Source organism: Dipteris shenzhenensis, chromosome 10, assembly GCF_047967505.1.
Source record: "Dipteris shenzhenensis isolate YYH24624 ecotype China chromosome 10, Dip_SZ_1.0, whole genome shotgun sequence".
Lineage (NCBI taxonomy): Eukaryota > Viridiplantae > Streptophyta > Polypodiopsida > Gleicheniales > Dipteridaceae > Dipteris > Dipteris shenzhenensis.
The window spans coordinates 15263409-15284211 of record NC_141605.1 but is presented as its reverse complement, the minus strand read 5'-3'; the positions used below and the strand labels follow the sequence as shown (position 1 = coordinate 15284211).

Below are 20803 nucleotides of genomic sequence, written 5' to 3'. Positions count from 1 at the left end.
TGCATGTTGCCATTGACGCCGCCATGGCCACAATTAGTCTAGAATAGACCCAAAGAACCTAGCTGGTGAGGCAAGCAAAGAATACAACTCACCCGAACGAAGACAATGGCAAACCAAAGTCTATGCAAGGTCACGTCGAGGTGTGTGTGTGTTGGAGGGTGTTTGCAGGGCGGGGGCATGTTGCAGGAACTTAATCTTTCAAGATTTGATAGGCAAGAGGCGTGAAAATTTGAAATTCATGGGAGTAGCAAAATTTTCAGCTGTCGTGATACATGTCAATAGAATTGGATATCCCAAACAAGTGCAATGTGGCCTAAAATGCTTCAAGACACAAATAGGCCAAAGGGCACGCTATTGGGTTTGATGATGAGTATTATAACTGCAATGACCTTTGGCATGCTAATGAGCCATATAGCAAGCAAGTGCATGGAAAAAGAAACAATTCAAATTTGTAAATAGTATTGGATTTATTAGAAGATCTTTGTACATGCACAAATTACACGTTATCAACTTCTTCCATTTTAGTGTGAATCTAGACACCAATACCACCAACTATCAATGTTTTATGACCACCATGTAGTAGGCCCCCACTAGTTTGGATTCCAAATTATCCGTTTTGGTTTTCAACAAATCAAAAAAAAAATATGGAGCATACCCTCAAATGGGTATGCATCAATTTAGCATAACATTGGAGGCTCGTTAACGTGTGTTCTTAGGTTGAGGAGAAGCTCACGTAGTTTACTTTTGAATGAGAAGAACATGTGATAATGCAATATGATATGCCAATTGCTAGGATAAAGAGTGACGACATAGGGTCGATATATGGAGGATGACGACAATTGGCAGAATGTGGATTCAATAGTACGGAGATGGAACACAAGAAAAGTTCCAAAGTAAGAATACTACAGATTGCAATCTTGAAAGCCCAAGAGAATCTTCAAATGGCTGAGAATAAAATTAGGAAGCATGATGTGTATATCAATCATTCTCTCTTGGATGAATACTAAAAGATAAAGTCTATTTGAGCAAAAGGGCCAATGCCTTTGTAACAATTGGATGGGTTCTTTCCTTATAGTCCAAATGTAATCGATCTTCTTTCATGAATGTTAATTAAAATTAGCCTTTACATTCTACTTTTTTTGTTATGTAACAAAAATAATTGTTAATTACCTCAATTACCAATAACAATCTTATTTGCCATTAATTATATTTCTTAATTGTATTAACAAGGTGAATGGTTATAAATCATTCATAAGGCCTACCGTAGATTCAAAATAGCGAAAAAGATGTGCAGTGCGGAAAAGAGGGCCAAGATGAAAGAGAGAGAGAGAAGAAGGAAGGGCCGGGGGGGGGGGGGGGGGGCGGCTAAAAATGTGGAGGATTTCTAGAGGGAAAAATAGCATGTGGAGAGGGAAGAATGCAAGTGGATCGTAAAATCATTGGAGATTTTTGGAAATTTGAAAATGGCAATTTTTGAATCGCCTTCACTTAGTCCTTCCTTTCGGCAGGCCAATTAACAAAATCAATATACAATATACTCTGTAATCAACTACATTAATGAAGTTGCTTAGAGCCCTAAAAATCTGAAACTCATTATAGTCATCACACGACAATAATTTTGTCAAAACCTTTTGCAATGGAATTACCGATCATATACACATTAAGCATATATTAGCACATCATAAACACGAGAAGTAATCACAAAAGGATTGACTAGCATTCCAACCAATTTGACCTTAACTCATTTAAATGCATACAAATTCCTTTAATCCAATTTTATTGTAACCATTCCATAAATCAACTTGAGTCCAATTTGGTTGTAGCCATTCCATAAATCATGGGAAAACATGGAAGAGATCACTAACATAAAAGAAACATAAGTTGAGAATTTCAAGCATTGAGCTCCATTGTACAAAACAGATATGAATGTGCACATTTTCTTTCTTCTCAATCAATTTGGAGAGTCCCAATTTCTCAAGAGTTTCATTCATACACACATTGTTATTGATCTCTAGACTTTACCTTAGAGTGTGCACTTACCTTAAGCTAACTATTGTACACATGTAGAGTTATCGAATACAAAAAATAACTAGCAAGAAGAAATGTGCTTAGAAGACCTAGGCTTACATTATAAATGGAGGTGCTTTACCATAATCAAGACTTGATCTTGTCCCCTCGTTTCAGTTGTACACTCGTTTCATCGTTTTGAATGTAATTCTGTACTGTTGTTTTCTTGCAATGGAAGTTATGTAAATCAACCGCATGATGGGTGTACTAGAACCAGCTCTTGATGGGTCTTCGGACTTCCGACTTAGAGTTGAACATCCAAATTATTTCAACAACAGTGGCCGTGTTGGTTCGGAGCTCATACGGACTGCCGCCTTCATGGCCTGCAAAGTTTTTGTACAATGAATTGTGCATCAGCAATGGAATCGTGTAAACAAGCAATCAAACTTAATGGCTTCTAAACGGCAAAAACTGTTAAAATAGTGGTTAATTCAAAACTATGCAAATAAATCCCGTTTGTGGGCAAACACAATAATCATGTGCGCATTGCAGTCTGTTGCAACTACAGCGGTTGTCCGTTCTATATGAACGACTCTTTCCTTTGCAATAATCAAGTCGTCTTCATTTCATCTCGAGATCGCTCCCTCCTATGTTTGTCTCTCTTCTCTCATGCGCACATGCTCATTTCATTTCTCTCCTGCTCTCATGTACTCGTTGCGAACCTCCCCTTTCGTAGCTCTACATGGTATCAGATTAGAACTCAGGCCTTCTAGATCCTCCACCTCCTGATCCTTCCTACACGCTTTTGCTCCATCTATGGCTTCTTCAAGCAATCCTTTCCGTCCTGTCTACGAAATAGAGAAGCTCTCCAACACGAATTACCATCTTTGGTCAATTAAGATGGAGATGCGGCTGGTTCGCTCTGAGCTTTGGGACATAATAGACGGCTCGTCTGTTGACCCTGGTGTTACCCTTCCCAACATGCATAAAGCATGGGTCCTGGCGAATTCCAAGGCGCTAACATAATTTTACACTGTGGCGACACTCAAATCCAACTCGTCCATTCCCTCAAATCCGCAAAAGCCATTTGGGAGAAACTCAAGAGCACATACGATCACATCGACATCACTACATAGGTTCGGGTGCATAGATGCCTTCTAAATCTTCAGTTGAATGACACCCAATCTGTCCCAGATTTCTTGAATCGTTGGCAGAATGCGCTGGATGAGATTGTGAACGCAGGATTGTCAATTCCACCACTCCAACAAGTCACACCTCTCATCTTAGCCCTTCCACCTTCCTGGAGATCTTTCGTAACGGCCCAAAGTGGACTCACAGCCGTTACCCTGCCGACTCTTCTTGGCAAGATCCTCCAAGAAGACTCCATGCGACGCCAATCAGAAAGTGACCATCAGGCATCTCAACCGGCTGTCCTCTATGCCCAAAATCGTTCCAAACGCTTCCAGTGTAAAGCACGTCGTAACTTCCAACAATCAACCTCTTTCTCTGGAGCCTTCTTCCCCTCCAGACAGCCACCATGGGTTCTAACCCCGATACCCCACCTCCGGATCAAAATGGCTCTTGAAAAAGAAATACAACTCGATCCGACGGCACTCTCGCACCATTCAAAGCCAGATTGGTCCCACGAGGCTACTCGCAAATCCAAGGCGTGGACTTCACCAAGACCTATGCCCCTGTGGTAAAGATGTAGTCACTACGGAGTCTACTGGTTATCATTGCGCTCAGTGCGTCCCATCACCTCCATCTACATCAAATGGACGTGAAAACCACATTCCTCACAACGGCGTCCTCCCAGAGCATCAGTGCGTATACCTGAACAACCTGAAGGATACACCCGTGACCCAACATGGCAACGAGTCCAATGTATGCCTCCTCCTCAAAAGCCTCTATGGCCTGAAGCAGTCACCGAGAGTTTGGTACTAGCGATTAAATCAATTCCTCATCGAGCTTGGATTCCAACGAACACTCTCTGATTCGAGTGTCTACGTCAAGCGCAGTTCCCAGGCATATTGTCTTCTCGGACTCTATGTCTATGACGATCTTGATTTCCTTCTCCAAATTAAACTACAATTGTCACTTGAATTTCGCACGACTGACAATGGCCCTGCAGAGTATTGCCTTGGCATCCAGATCCATCGTGATGGTCCAACAGGCACAATCACACTCTATCAGGAACGATATATTCGCGATATGCTTCGCAGGTACCAGATGGACCAAGGCAAGCTCTACAACACCCCAATGGAGGTCAACTCAAGCTCACCCCCCAACAGATCTAGAACAATGAGTATGCTTCCATTTTGACAAGCAGTGGGTTCCATAAGATATCTCGTCACCTGTACCCGCCCAGACATCGCATTTGCAGCCTCCAAGGTGTCCCAATTCATGCAGAACCCCGGAGTCGCACATTGGCAAGCAGTAGTTCGTCTATTCGGCTACCTTAGCTCCACAATGGCGCTAGGTATAGTATACCAAGCTGACATAAACGTCGAACACTTTGTCAAACACCATGTTGAACAAGGTGATATACAGCTCCAATATGTGCAGACCAAGCAGATGATAGCAGACCTTCTTACCAAGGCCCTTCCTGCACCAGCAGAGTGGACCTGCTGTCGTCTTCTCGGACTCACCACCCCCTAACTTTCAATAGTTTTCGAGTTAAGCGGGGGTCTTAAAATAGTGGTTAATCCAAAACTATGCAAATAAATCCCGTTTGTGGGCAAACACAATAATCACGCGCGCATTGCAGTCTGTTGCAACTGCAACCGTTGTCCGTTCTATATGAACGACTCTTTCCTTTGCAATAATCAAGTCGTCTTCATTTCATCTCGAGATCGCTCCCTCCTCTGTCTGTCTCTCCTCTCATGCGCGCATGCTCATTTCATTTCTCTCCTGCTCTCACGTACTCGCTGCGAACCTTCCCTTTCGTAGCTCTACAAAAACCTCTGGCTCGATTTTTGTAGGATGATGGTCATCCATCAGCATTGAACGTACGCTTCAGATTTTCCGCAAGTATATCAAGCAACCACTATTTATGAAATGGAAGTCTGATAGTGCATACCTCTATCTCCCAGTTTGTGGCCCACGTTATACACGCTAATGCGATCAATTGTAAGACAGAACCAGTGCTTATCCCCATCCACAGTCCCTGCCGTTTAATATAGGAATGGAAGTTTGTGAGAAACAGATTCGCATAATCCAACCGACTAGGCAACAGGCATGTCTGAACTAGGAAGGAAGGCATATTCAGAACAGAACACGATTTGAGGAATCCAGATTGATACCTCAGCCCTGACGTGGTATACAAACGCCAGCAGCAAACCCACGGGCAACCCCACACCGTAGTATGATACAAGATTGATATATGTTCCCGCCCTCTGCCATCCACACCCTCTGGCAATCCCTGCAAAGTCATACACATCGCCCCCATGAATTGGACTTGGCATGTCTCCATTGCAAAGAGTCATACACGACGCAATGCAGATCACCTATGGACTTGTGGTGGTCACAAAGCATACTTAAATTGAAACAAGCGACTGTGCACATTAGGAACCTGTCAGAACGCCCTGTAGACTGTCCAGAACGGACGAGGCAGCAAGGACTGGCATCATCTTGGATATGTAGTTGATGACCTCTTCGTCGTTACTGTACGCACGTCCCAATACATTGCGCAGGGAAAAGAAAGTCGTGAACACCACGATGGATTCCAAGGACGCAATTGCCATGGCGACACATACTGCGATATGTGCTGCATTCGGGCACCCTGCTCCAAGCTCGTTCGCAACTCTTGTGCTGAATGCAATGGGTGAAAGTAGATATGTATCAAATTACCAATCACTGCGTTGGCTTTAAAAAAGTTGACTTTCTCCATTAAGATGAAGCTGCACAAATCAAAGATGTATATGCTGTGCAGTAGTCGCTGACCTTGCGGCAGCGCCAAGACCAGAAGGAAACATAAAAGCGAGCACTGCAGAATTGTAGCTGTCGACAGTGTCGAGCAAGAGAAAGTGCGATTGTCAGACGACTATTCGGAGACGGGTTGGATACTTTCGCAAGGTGTTCAATCTTATAAAACAAAGATTCATGGCCCCACCGACCAGATGGAAAGCGCGGACGTTTCGAGCTCTGGATTTGGCAATAAACCCGAGAGAATGACGAGTGCTTCATAGGACCACCACTCTAAGCTGATCCACAAATAGAAAAATTCGGAGATGTTATACTCAGTGAGACGAACTATATTAGAACATTCAAGAAATTCCGGCAACGCGTACCATAGCATAAGAGCTGACGGTACTGCAAGCTGTAAGAAATCCTTGACGTCGTAGGCCGCCTTCCAGGAGAAAGGCTTTACCGTGTTCTCACAAGAAGGTGAAAATCTGACATAGTTGGAGAGCAGCATCACGTTAATCCAGTTGGAGATGCTCGTCCCTAGAGCGGCCCCTCGGCTCTCGAGTCCCGACTTGTAAACCAAGAACCAGCAGATGGGAATGTGGCAGCAAAACGTGATCGCCGAAGAGAGAAGTAGGGGGAAGACAAGGCTTTGAGCTTGAAGAAACTTGGTGAGAGGCTGTGCTGTTGCGTAGGCGAACAAGGTGGGGATCAACCAACGAGCATATTCTCCTGCTTTCTGGGAGATAGCTTCATCTTGTCCGAGGGCGAGCAGTATGTGCTCCATGTTTGCCCAAGCAATTGCCATGACTATGGCAGTGGCGTTAAGCACAAACAAAGCTCGCTGAAGATACAAACCCAGCATATCATATTGTCGGGCTCCATAAGCTTGTCCACAGAGAGTCTCCAAAGCACAAGCCATGCCCGTCTGCATGAAACTCAGTGTAAAAGAGGATGAGCTAAGAAGGACTTATACAAAGATCAAAACGCCATAGAAAATGAATAATAGAGGTGAATAGCGGGTCTGCAACCAACACAGAACGAACTTAGCAGACATAAGAAACGGCTCAAAATGAATTCAGTAGAAACAGTACATGGTTATCTGGAAGAAAACCGGTATGGGAAGGACAGATGGGAAGACACAGAAACAAATTCCTTGCGATAATGTCGAGATTTATGTGGGCATTAGTACTGACATCGCGATAAGCTCATGGCCTCTTCGGATTCAATCGTGTTTCTATTCCTTGGCAACGATGTGTACCTTGATTAGGTCCCGAAATCGTCCCTAAATCATCCCGAAAGCAAGAGCAATATTCTTGAATGGACGATCGGTGCTTACCAACAAGCTGAAGCCGGTGACTGTAGCGATGGAGGACGCCATGGAAGCGCTAGAGAGGGAAAGCTCGTCAAGATGACCGGCAAACATAAGGGAGACAATCGGGACGGAGAACTGGAGAACGTTGACGAGGATCATGGGAGCGGCGAGCCTCCATTGTCGCTTCATTTCGTGCTTGATCAGCGTCGCCATCGCCATGGAGGGAGGCTGATCGTCGGAGGAGCAAAGCTCCTGATCAGCTACCTTGGTCGAATATGAGGAAGCCGCCATAGTCAATCTAATAAGCAGATAAAATGGATTCAAGAAAGAAAGCAAGCGGGACAGCAGACAAGATCTGAAGACCAAGTGATTGAAGATATGCACTCGAACAAAAAATGCTTTACGAGCTCGTTGTTGGCTGAGAATAGGCACGGCCGATCACTTTTTAGAACTGCCTTCCAGGCAGCTCTTACTTTTTTGGCCTGGGAATTTCAAAAAATGAGCTTCTCAAAGTGGAACCTCTTTCCATTTGGATTTTTGGCCTGTCATGGAAGGATAGGTCTTAGTAAATGAAATTGGGATTTAGAATCTAAAGTAGCTTTCATTCTAAAGCTTACTCTTCCCTCGAGCCTTTCATACTTTTCTCAGTCTTTCATACTTTCCTCAGAAGAGCGTACTTTTCTCCAGTTCCACTCGAGTCGTCCATACTATCCTCGTATTTTCTCTCTTTCTCTCTCGCTTAGGTTTCGGCCCTCTTTTTCTACACATCCAAAAATCAACCACATTAAATTCAAAATTGCCTACAGCACAAGCCCATTGAATGTGCTAATTTGGAGTTGTTATTTTCTTTTTCTCCCCTTTCTCTCTCTCCTCCTCCTCCTTTCTCTTTCTCAATCCCCTTTTCCGTATACGATCTTGTTGCACTTGCTATTTGTATCTCTCTCTCTCTCACCTTGGGCACATGAGACCTTTTTCAAGCCCAGCTTCAAGCACCTTCCAACTGAAGTGGCAAACAGAAGGCCATCGGAAGGCCAAACCTAGCTTGACCCTTGCAATCAGACTGCACAGGCAGGTGAGGGTCAGCAAGGATCTGTCAACCAATGAAATGCTGCTATAAACCTTGCAGAATACTCCCTTAGCATGTGCCTGTAAATCCGGCAAGGTTCAGAATACTTCAAGCAAGCATGCATGTGCTCGTAAATCCAACAGGCACCTTAAAACGGTTATGAAACGGAACTCTCTCTCTCTCTCTCTCTCTCTTTGGCTCTACTTTCAATTCGCCCCTTTTTCGTGTATCATCTCTGCTAGGGCACATGAATGAAATTCATCTTGTTTTTGTTTTTTCGTTGGGAAAAAAAAGTGTCCTGCCTTTCTAAGGGGCCTTTGGCAGACAAGGGAAACCCCCAAAATATGTGTCCAGTGTCCACCCTAATTTAAAGAAAACATGTCCATCCGCCCATGCTTGTATTCACAAGAGGGCAGACATCCGAAGGTACTTCACCAAAAAGCGCTATCCCATTTGATAAAGTTATTGGTAAATTTTACTCGCCCGTCCATGACGAGGATCCCACGTCATATTTTTGGATCAAGTGAGGGGACATGTGTGAAGAGCCTAGAGAGTGGACACACATTTTTGCTAGAGGGAACACCGTCCGCCAATTTGAGGGAAAACGTGTTGCCTGTCCATGACTCGGATCCCACATTAGATTTTTGGATTGAGCGAGGAGACGTGTGTAAAGAGGCTAGAGAGGGCACACTTTTTTATTAGAGGGGACAACATCCACGGATTTGAAGGTGGATGTGTGTGAAACCCCCTAAGAGAGCATTTCCACATTGCCTACAAGGCTAGCAAGTTGTGTTCATGCTTCTCAAAGATCTCCCCATGTTTTATGGGAGATGAAGGAGAAATACTCGCCTTTGATTGCATGAAAAGGAAGCATTATCTGAAGCTCCTATTTTCAAGGCTGCCTGCATTGCCAAAAAGCTTGATGTTAGTCTTGAAACTAGGGGCTCTTGAAACTAGGAGATTCATGAAATTTGCATACTTTGTGGAATCATTCAAGTAATAGCCAAAAATTTTGCTACTTTCCAGTGATAGACAAGGATTCTAACCACATGCGAATCCTCTTTAAGGGGTGTGTGCTCCCCCCGAAAAAGGATGTTTACAGAGTATGTCTGCCCAAGGCCACCCATGGTACATTGAATGAATCTGGGCCCCGGGCTTGACGTTCATGTGCAATCTTGACCGTTCGTGAGCCTTGGGCACACCCCTGGTGGGCTAATTCTATAAATATACTAATTGAAGCTGCCCAACCCATCTTCGCCACACTGCCCATGATGTGCTTTGCCCTTCCTGCTACCCAAGGCAGTGCTCAAGTACTTGTCCTCTCTTGTTTTTATTATTATTATTTAGGATGCTTCCTCAGAGGGAGTACTCTAGTGCAAAGTTGGTCTCCTTTTGTAAATTTTCACATGTGAAAAATAGGTTAATCAAATTGCCTTTTGAAGATGCAACTATTGAAGATATACTCGCTAGACCAAAAAGGCTAGAAGTGGAGAATAATCAAGGACATCACTTTTTTTATTTTCAGAATTTAGTAATGATTCCTTAGGACGGTCACTTTTTGTATTCTTAGATGTTAGTAGTGCCTCCTTAGAGAAGGACGATCACCTAGACTTTTTAGCACTTGGAAGAAATGCTTTAGTCAAAGTTGGTCTCCTTTTGTGAATTTCCACATTCAAATTGTTTCCTTTTGAAAATTCGGTTAATCAAATTGCCTTAGATCTTTTAAGCTGCATTTAAGGGAGATCCTCAGGGGGTTCACCTAAAAAAATTTAGTGTACCACGTGCATTCAAAAGGAGGGATATTTTAATCCAACTTTTTGGAGAAAATCAACAGAATTACAATAACAGAAGGGGTTTTATAGCTTAAATTTTGAAAAAAATCACTTACTTCATAAGTAAATAAGTAAAGAGGAGTGTTTTTATTGTGGGATAAATTTTAGTTGAAGGGTTTTTCTAATACCTTTTGAATGCACATGATACATAGGGTTTCTTAGTAGTACACCTCCTGAGGGGAGATCATGATGTGAAGCTTTTCACTTGTTTCTTGAAGTTCACAATATAGGGACTTGTATAATGTAGAGTTGGATCCTACTTATGTCAATTTCCATGTTTAAAATTTCTACGTTTGCAAAATAGGAGAATCAAATTGCCTTCTACGTTTTCAATTGTCTTTTATGGAGATCATGATGTGATGATTCGTTCTAGAATCTTACAAGGCCTCTTAATAGTCCATCGCACCAAAAGAAAACCATTTCCTTTTTGTTTTTTGCCCAAAAGCACCCACGTACCTCAATTGTCATTCTCTTGTTTATTAGAGAGGTTTATCATGCTCAATTTGACACCATTGATTAACCAAGGTGCTCTTGCTACTAGCCCACTCACCAAATTTTATTTCACCTTCCTCAAACGACCATGATCCTAGTCCCAATTCAGAGTTTCCATCTCTTTGGAGTGCCTACGTCTCAATTGGTTCACATTCTCTTACAAGCAAATTTTACCTTGCCTCTTTAACCCAAGGCTCAACAAGAATGCCATGTGGATTGCTAGGAACTCCTTCCATCTCATTTCAACTCATGTGCAATAGCAAATAAAAGCTTAGTAATGGGGTGAAAGCATGCTATGATGTATGTACTATTGGCAAGAATGTAGTAATAAAAACTTATTTCATTAATTTTGGACTTGTTAATATATAAATTCATTTTTATGGATACTTTTGGACTAGTTTTTGGATAAAATTTAAGAAACAAGATGAATGCTCATAAAGCATTCATAAGGCTTGCCTCATATGTGCAGCTTGGAAAAGAGAGAGAGAGAGAGAGAGAGAGAGAGAGGACTTGGATGTGCAGCATGGAGAAGAGAGAAGAGCGAGAGAGGGGGGGAGGGGGCCTTGCCTTGAAATACAAAGAGAGAAACAAGGAACGTGGAAATTAGAGATGGGGACAAAAAATGGATTCGAAATTCCTTTGGCTTCTCCAAGCTGGGCGGCCATCAATTAGGCTTCCCCGTGACACGTGGCAGGCCAAAAAACCACTCTTCAAGGATGAAAACATAAAAATAGGCAATTTATTCGAGTTTTTTGAAGGAAATTAAATCAAAATTATACAATTTAACATGACACAGTTTACATAAAAACACTTGTAAACTCTCATTAATAGTTAAATCAAAAGACTTAATTTTTTCTTAATTATTTATTTAATTTATTATAATTTCAATTAATAAAAATAATTTAAATGCATGAATAAATTAATGCATGTATGTGTGTTTGTATGGCCCATGGATAACATTGATTTACTATAAGAGTCCTCTAAAATCTTCAAGATATCATAACGGTATCAATAAACACCTTTTGAGAGTTTAAAAACTCTAAAATTTTGTAGGTATGGAGTCACACATGACGTTGCACATGCATGCATGGAACGTACATGTCCTTGGTTCATTGATGAAAGGCCATTGATACATATAGTGGGACCGGTGCAATGCACTTGTCCATGTGTCATAGGCATGCCCGCAGGGCTTTTAGTTGACCTGTGGACTGTGTGGGATTCACACTACAACTGTTGACGGAGGGGAGGGAGGGGGAAAGAGAGAAAGGGAGGGAGGTAAGAAAGAGAGGAAAAGGAAGGGGAAAGTGGAGGGGAGGGAGAAAGGAAGGAGAAGGGCATGAGAAGGGGTAGGGAAGAGGGGAGAGAGAGAGAGAGAGAGAGAGAGAGAAGGGGAGGGGAGGGTAATGGGGAGGGGAGGGAAACGGAAAGGGATGAGGAAGGGAAGGGGAGGGGAGGGGAGGGGGAGGAGGAGGGGGAGGGCGAGGGGGGGGAAGGGGGGGAAGGGGAGGGGAGGGGATGGAAGTGGTAAGGGGTAAGGGGAGGGGAGGGGGAAGGGGTAAGGGGAGGGGAGGGGGAAGAGGTAAGGGGAGGGGAGGGGGAAGGGGAGGGGAGAGGTGAGGATGGGAAGGAGTGGGGAGGGGGACTCCCTAATGCATGCTTTGGCATGGGCCGCGGCTGCCAAGCCCCTAATGCATGCTCTTGGAAGGGGAGCGGAGGGGTGAGGAAAGGAAGCAGAGGGGAGGGGGCTCACAAATACATGCTCTAGCATCCACGGCCGCCCAATTTGTGTTTTGGATTAAAAGGGGGAGGGGTGAAGGGAAGAGAGAGGATAGGGAGAAGAGAGAGGGAGAGAGGAAAGAGGAAGAAGAGAGAGAGGGAAGGGAGAAGAGAGAGGGAGAGGGGAGTAGAAGGGAAGAGAGTGAGAAGAGAGAGGGAGAGGGGAGAGAAAGAAGAGGGAAGAGAGGAAGGAGAGGGCACGGGAGGGGAGAAGAGAGAGAAATAGGAGAGGAGAGAAGGAGAGGGGAGAGGAAGGGGAAAGCAAAAGGAGGGGAATGTGAGAGTCTATATATACGCCACAGAACCCTAAAGTTTTGAATTCCCTCTCTTTTTCCTTTCTCCCTCTCCCTCCCTAAAATTCGAATGTCTCACTCTCTCTCCTTGCCATTCTCCCCCTTCCCTCTCCTAGAATTCAAACTTCCCACTCCTCTCTCCTCTACCCGTTTGAATTCAAAATTTTTAGGGTTTTATGCCTTATATATAGGCATTCCCCTCCCGTCTCCCTCCCCTCTCACATTCCCCTTCCCTCTCCCTCCCTTCACTATCCCCTTCCTCTCCTCTCTCCCTGTCAAGACCGTATTAGATAATTCGGGAAAAATGCAATTCCCAGAATGGCAATTTTGGAAGAAATTGTAGCCTTTCTCCATGAAAAAATAGGAGAAATATGTGAAAATAGACTAGATTTCCATCCATGAAGTATGAAATATCAACTACATTCTCAAATAATAAATAGAATATCACTATCTAAACAATGTTATCATCAACAAAATAATAAACTTTGAAACCCATTTGAGTGAGATTCATCTCGTGAGCCATAGTGGTGTTCAAAAACACCTTCATAATAGCTCTCTAGAATTTCCATTGATATTGAGACTCGCTTTATTGTGAGCATTCTCATTTGAAAATCTCCAAAACACCGTTTAAAAAATGCAGAGTGTAATTAATAACGATGAATATTGTAATGACAACATACAGGATCTTGAACTTAACCAAGTGTTTTTGGAGGAGAATGAATGCAAGATATGTAGTTCATGTCAAATCAATGGGAAATGACAAGCATTTGATGTAAAATTAGGTGGCAATGACAATCATTTATGGTGCATTTTCAATGTTTAGACTGACTAGCATTATTGTAAAAGGATAACTTTACATGTCATGTTGAGTACTCATTGCGAAGTAAAAAATTACACTTTAGGACGAAAACATAATAGCTTGTTGATACACCATTGAAATCCTTTAAATAAATCATGATTGCAAAGAAACTCTCAATTTATAGCCCCGACAAGGAGAATGGCACCCGTGCGAGCTCTCTGTTGGCTACTCTAACACGATGACGCCACAAGAAGATGACTCCATCGACGACCAAAGAGACGTCGCATGCTCAACCTCCAAGCTTCTGCTCCAGCCCGACTATACAGCAGCGCCCAACGCCCATCTACCATAGACCTCTCTAAGCCTCATCCTTCTGGTTGCTCAATGCCCTACAACAACAGCATACCCACAAAGCCATAGCCTCTCAACACCACCAACCAGCAGCTCCTCACGGTAGCGCCCTGCTCTTCATCAAGCTCCTTAGCCACAACTCACCTGTAGCAAAGCCCACAACGACGTGTATCGACAACTCCCATGACTTGATTTGGCTCTACAACTCCACGCAGCTACCACCTTGCACATGCCTCCAAACGCTACATAGACAGAATCTAGAAGATTCCATCAAAATCCTTAAGATTTTGGCAGGCATACCACGTCCCCGACACGTGGCACCCCATGAGACCTTATCCTCCACGTGGCATCTTATCTTGCCACATCAGCAACTCTATCCAGTTGCCATGGTAGTAGCCCCGTGAGGCTACCATGTCATCAGTCTATCTGCTAGCTGTCACCATTGACACATCACCTTGTCATGTCATCACCAACAGCCATATCACCACTATCACATCATCTTTGACACATCATCTGGCCACATCATCATTGACATGTCACATGTGCCACATCATCTAGCCACATCACCTTTACTGACATCATCTTCTACCACATCACTAGTGCCATGTGGCACACTGACCCCTGCAGGCACAATTATCACTCTGTAGGCACACTGTGCAACTTGCATGTGCACACAGTTGCCACCTCAACACAACGCTACACAAGCCTCGGGGGGTCACTCATCATATGTAACCCTATCACATGAGTTCAACAGATGGGTTTTTATTAATTCAATTACTTACAAATTTATATATACATAAGGAAGTAATTTAATACCCAAAGGTTAATATACAGAAGGGCGTTTTTAATTAAAAATTGTCCAGAAGTTTGCAACATGTGACATGGATATTTGCATAGAGTGGATTAATCTGCCATTGCCACCAGTAGGACCTCTTTTGGATTATGTGTTTTGCTTTGAACTTGTCCGAGATGAAGACTTTCAGGGTTGAGGGAGTCTATGGTGTCTGGTGTTTGGGGTAGGGGTGAGTATATGGAAGAGATTGTAGTAGTTATAAAGGTAGTATAGTGCTCTATCTTTTTTGCAAAATCAACAGTAGACGTATCCTAAAAGCCTTTCCTTGTGAGTATATTGAAACTCTTTTTGTATGATGTACACCATTGAGTGATGAGGGAGTGTTGATGTTTGGTCTTCCATGTGTGTGAACCCTACTTTGATGTTGGTGATCGTGCCAAGTATCACTTTGCAATCCTAGCCAACATCGTGGAAGCAAATGATTGGTGACGTGTTGCATGTTCTTATCAGCTCGCAGCTCACGCTCGCCACTTGTACTTGCCTTGCACCAGTGTTCACAAAAAACCTACAAAGCCTTACAATGAAACTATAAAATTTTAGGATTCACCTGATAATTTTCTATTTGCAGGTTTATGGAAATTGTTCTTGTAAGTGTTTCATAGGGATTTGACTTGGAAGATCAAAAATGCAATTTTTATGGGTTTTCATTCATAAAACATGAGTGTTTTTTAGTGCACTAAAATCTAAAATCAAGGTTTTTAAACCTTGCATGCTTAGCATATATAAAAAGGTTAATTTTATATAGCTTTATATAAATGGCTTTTTAAAGAGAGAGCCTAGTTGATGGAGGATCACGATAACCTAGTTTATGGAGGAGGTTCAAGATAACCTTATCTCCCTGTAGCCTATAAGGCTTTGCCATGCTAAGCCTCCTCTAACATAATTTGAAAGAGGATTTTCCATCTTTCACTAATCAACCACTTCCACCTACTCCCTCTCCAACTTCTCCGTTCGTTGGCTTCTCGCTCCTCTGCACACCTACTGGCTGTCTCTCCCAAAATGATGAGACTACGACTTCAAGCTCAATACAATACCGAAAAGTCGAGTTCTTGATCTCTACAAGTGATTTTCAACCATCTATTGCAGATGCTTTAGTTCCTGCGTCCCATGCTTTGCCTTGCATGTTCTTCACATAATGACACTTCGGGCTTGTGCACTGTAATGTAGGTCCTAGCTCTTGAGTCCTCAAGCTGTTAGGTCTTGGATCTTGAGTCCTCAAGCTAACAATGATCCTCGAAGATGCTCCTACCTCCATTCTACAGGCAATTTGCAAATCAATAGGTTGCAGTATAGAACGAAAGAATACTTCATGGGAGATCATGCTGCAGACTTTGTTGACGAGAATGCAGCAAAACTATTATCATAAGAAAGAAAGCGGCAAGAACAAGGTGGCTTCTCTTCGCAGTGTTCATGTTTTCACTACTAGGAGGGATGCTAAGAGTTCAATCCTCACTGCATCTCTTCTACTAATTCGTGTGGTGTTCAATCTTGTTGCGTCTCTTCTACTTCGTGTGGTGTTAGCCTTGGCCCCTCTTTGTTTTTCTTTTGCGCTCCTTCATATGCTAATATGTTTTTGTGTTTAACTCTTCTGGCTTTGCTTGATGACTGGAAAGCAAATCTTCTAGTCCAGCTCTCTACCCTTCTCGTATTCTTGACTACATGAGAAATAGATTGGGCATAGCGTTGATCTACCGTAGGCATTCTAGGTAATTGAATTTGAGGGATTGGATTTTTGTTTATCAAATCAGCAAATCTCGGGGGTAATAAGTTGGAAAACAGAGGTCAAGACTGCTTGCTACAACCAACACTCCCTGTAGCGGAAGATTGTAAAGCGTATGCCCAGAAAACACACAGTCAAATCCCACTTCTTTCCTTAATGTCTACAGCATAGAGAGATACATACAGACTTAGATCCTTTGAACAGTGCAACACTAGAGTAGAAGAGTTGATCATATATTTGTAGATTACGAAAAACAATATGGACAAAACCTGAAACAATAGAATGTGTTTAGTGTGCTACCCTCTAGCAGACAGGGTGCTGCCTAGATAGGGATCTCTGACCACCCACAACTGTCGTCTACCTACTTCTAGCACCTTCGATCTCTGTCAGCCTACATGCTCTCCTAGATCTTCAGTGGGCGTGTAGTGATGCCTTGCAAACAGACAACCTTGCTGCTCTAGTGGACAGCCAATGGTAAGGCATTGTTTGCGAGTAACACATTGCCCAAAATTTTTGGTTTTCATTGTAGACATCCATAGTCACAACTCTGATTTCTGAGTGGATTGAGACGGATGATTGCATGAGCTCTTGCAAGATGGAGAGAATGTCCGTGGGCTGCTCTTCATATTCCTCTCTATGAGTTGTCAAGCCAATTGTCTCAACGTTGTTGACTCTACACAAGCTGGCAGCAGCAGGAGAACTAGGTGAGTTGCAAAGTATGAACAATCTCATTTGTTGTGCGGTGCTCTCTCTCTCTCTCTGTGTTGAGCGCCAACAATGGCTTTCAAATATCACACAAGTCTAACATGTATGGGATTGCAACACAAACGCCAGGGCTATGAGATTGCAAAGCAAAAAACAGGGGAAGATCATGGAGGAAACTTGCCATAGAGCCCATTTAATAGTATAACATTTTTAATTAGGACAAGGCCGAAGGCAATGAGCCGAGAGCTAGAAACGACCTTGAAAAGCCTCAAGGGGAGTGGCAAGATGTTGCTGGATAATGGAGGCATAGCCAACTCTTTGGATTTCGAGTTGCATAGCCTACTCTTTGGGTAGAGGGATTCGAGGTTCCCCTGTGCCTCAGAGCGGCGATCTCATCTTTGGTGCCAAGCGGTCCTCGAATTGTGCTACCGACACAATAGAAGAAGTAGAAGAGGAATGAAGAGGGCGGAATCTCTTCTCAGTTAGAGATGCCTAGTTTGAGTGCCCCTCCTTTGACCAACAGCCATGGTGTCCCCAATGCCCCCTTTGCCACCACCTCGTTCAATGCAGTAGACCTCAAAGGAAGTCAGCACTCCGCTAGTAAGCACCACAAGAGTGACACAAATTGTGGCCTTGGTCATGGCCAGGACTACGGAGTTGCCATGGACGGAAGGGACTATGACTTTGGTTGCAGTGACTAGTGTGGTGAGTGCATCTACTATTACCTCGAGTAGTGAATCCATTTTGGGAGAGGCAGCAAGTTTTGGTGACTCTCTCCAATAGTGGGGCAAGGGATAATTTTGGAAGAGGCACCAGGTTTTGGTGACTCTCTCCAACTACGGTTACGATGTCTAGTGCAGTGAGTGCATCTGCAACCTGCTGTTACCTCCAGTAGTGAATCCATTTTGGGAGAGGCAACATGATTTGGTAATGTCTCCGACAATGGCGAGAGAGAATTTTGCAATATGCCAGCACTTCAAGATGAGTGTGGTGACCACGACAACAATAGGCACTTCATCGGTATCCACGCAGCTTGGGTTGCTCATCCATAGCTTAGGATTCCTCATTTACCTTACTCCTTCCCCTTTACCTTACATAAGCTCTCTAATAAGTTTGTTCATAAGGCACTGCATCTCGAAAAGGCAGTTTTGGGAATGACTCAACTGGAGTTTATAGCTTGCCTTCTACTGAAAGGATTTCTATTAATTGTCCCTTGGATTTGTGTAGGTCACCAAGGAGACTCTCTGTTCGCTTTGTGCCCATTTGACTGTATGTGTCGTCTCTCAACCTTAGAAGAGTAATAGGATTCAACACATTGTCGTTTATTCAACTTTTGGTGTTGTTTTTTGATATATAATTTATAAAATAAGTAGGCTTCGACACTAGGTCATTTATTCAGCTTTCAGTGTTGTCGTAGCTTATCTCATAAAACAAATGTTTAAACTTCGACACATGGTCATTTATTTGGCTTTCAATGTCATTGTAGGTTATCAGTGTTGTATGATAGTTTCGGCTCAACACTTGGTCGTTTATTCGACTTTTGATGTTGTTGTACTTAACATTATTAAATGTAATTGTCCAAGCTTTGACAGTTAGTCATTTGATTTGATGTTCGTGTCATTATAGCTTGCATAGTCCTCTTTGGAAATATTTTGTGTAGAATGTAGGGCTCATCAATAGACAATGAACCAGCCAGATATAGAAGCTACCAAAACAATATATTTCCATCCAAAACTATGGACACAACAAAAGAGAGAGAGATCCAAAGTCCCACCAGAGCATGGTACTTTGATCTTACCACAAGCTACTTCTACTATGTGCCAGATCTCTCTAGACTCGAGCCTGCATGATCCATCTCGAGTGGATGTAGACTTTATGTCTATATCCTTCTACATTACTTCCTGTGTATAGCCTAGGTAGGCAGCCCTCTGTGAGCTAAGTCTGCAGCTCCTCAGCCAAGTTCACCTTCTAGTCATAGGCCAAAAGATGATGTATGAGGGCTTGGAGTCCCACCACAGCGTGACTATCTTACGGATATCTCTAGACTTGAGCTCGCATGCTCCACCTCAAGCGGATGTAGACTTTATGTCTAGATCCTTCTACCTTACTTCTTGTGTACAGCCTAGGTAGGCAGCCCTCTATGAGCTAAGTCTGCAGCTCCTTAGCCAAGTTCACCTTCTAGTCATAGGCCCAACTGGTGCTGCTCTGCTGCTCCTTCCTGCTCCCTGAAGTGCTGCTCCACTCTGCTTGAGCTGGATGGTGATTTGATGCTTCTAAAATGTTTTTCTTGTCTATCTGCAAGATTCGTGGTGGAATCTTAAGTTCTACATTCTCTGCCCATTCTTTTGGCTGTGTTTTGGCAACATTCAGTGGTTTCAGGAGTTCTACACATCTATTGGCTATTCCAGACAATTTTGCATTAATTGTACTTGGTGATTTTACATAGAACTACCTCCTAATTGGAAACGAAGTCCCAAGTCTTATTCTTCAAAAGTGAACTCATCTTTGATTGCATAGCATACTCCCACTTGCATTGATCCTCGTGCATCATAGCCTCTTTATAGCAAGAAGGCTCCCCACAATTAGTAAGCATCACATAGTCTACCCCTAGAACAAACCTATCAGGCGGTCTAGACATTCTAGATAATCTTCTCAAGGGCATTTCAGTTGCTGTCCCACCTACATATCAGCCACATTTGGCTCATCATTTCCACCAATAGATGATCCATCATCTACCCTTGATTGTATACCTGTGGGAGTACTTGGTGGTACCATTTCTTGCACATTTGATGCATGGATAGCTTGCTGTCTATCAACATATGCAGATGGATTCACATCCTGGAAAGTGATTCTCCTCATTTCCACATCCCTCATGGGTGCCTTATGCATCTTCTTCTCATTGAAGACTACATCATGGCTGCGTATGATCTTCTTTGCTTCTGGATCCCAGAGACGATAGCCCATCTCTCCACTTTCACCATAACCCAGAAAGATGCATTTCCTAGACTTAGGATCTAGCTTCTTTCGAAGCTCTTTTGGCACATATGCATATGCCTCACACCCAAATATATGCAAATGAAGTAGAAGGGCTTCTTGCCACTCCATGCCTCTTCAGGAATACCACCATCCAAACTCTTACTAGGTGATCTATTGATCACATGCACTGCAGTCTTCATTGCCTCAGCCCAAAAACCACTAGAAAGACTTGCATGGGAAAGCATGCATTGCAACCTTTCTTGAATGGTACGGTTCATCTTTTCTGCAACTAGATTTTGATCTGGAGTACGAGGGGATGTGAGCTCCCTCTTAATCCTAGTGTATCACAGAAATGCTGAAAGTCATGAGAGAGGTACTCTCCACCATTGTCAGTCCGTAGGCATTTAAACGTTCTAACTGATTGATTCTCAACCAAGGCCAGCCATTTCTGAAATACCTGGAACACATCACTCTTTCGAGATATAGCATAAGCCCACACTTTCCTAGTTGCATCATCAATGAATGTCACAGAGTATTCAGCCCCGCCTAATGACCGTGTAGGCATGGGACCACATATGTCTGAATGCACCAAATCAAGCTTTTCAAACTCTTTCTTTCCCCTTCTTTTATGGGCTGATTTAGTCTGCTTCCCATAGAGACAGTGCTCACAAAATTCAAAATCAAAGAAACTCGAATGCGGTACATAACCCAA

The 20803-nt window shown here is 43.2% G+C and overlaps 1 protein-coding gene across 1 annotated transcript; it reads right to left on the bottom strand.

Annotated features, from left to right (window-relative positions):
- Positions 1 to 2179: 2179 nt before the first annotated feature.
- LOC147897456 (protein DETOXIFICATION 16-like) lies at positions 2180 to 7402 on the bottom strand. The gene is made up of 8 exons (XM_087380614.1): positions 7253 to 7402; positions 6297 to 6841; positions 6123 to 6209; positions 5950 to 6006; positions 5579 to 5817; positions 5310 to 5428; positions 5087 to 5173; positions 2180 to 2390 (listed from the first exon to the last, which is right to left on the bottom strand). The coding sequence occupies exons 1-8, from the start codon at positions 7385 to 7387 to the stop codon at positions 2331 to 2333; spliced, it is 1329 nt and encodes a 442-aa protein (XP_087236740.1). The 5' UTR covers positions 7388 to 7402; the 3' UTR covers positions 2180 to 2330.
- Between the last annotated feature and the right edge of the window lie 13401 nt (positions 7403 to 20803).

Coding starts and splice junctions, on each gene's coding strand:
- LOC147897456 (XM_087380614.1), bottom strand. CDS start 7,387: ATGATCCTCGTCAACGTTCTCCAGTTCTCCGTCCCGATTGTCTCCCTT. Junction 6,007..6,122: donor ACGTCCGCGCTTTCCATCTG/GTCGGTGGGGCC, acceptor CACTGTCGACAG/CTACAATTCTGCAGTGCTCG. Junction 5,818..5,949: donor GGTCTTGGCGCTGCCGCAAG/GTCAGCGACTAC, acceptor CATTGCATTCAG/CACAAGAGTTGCGAACGAGC.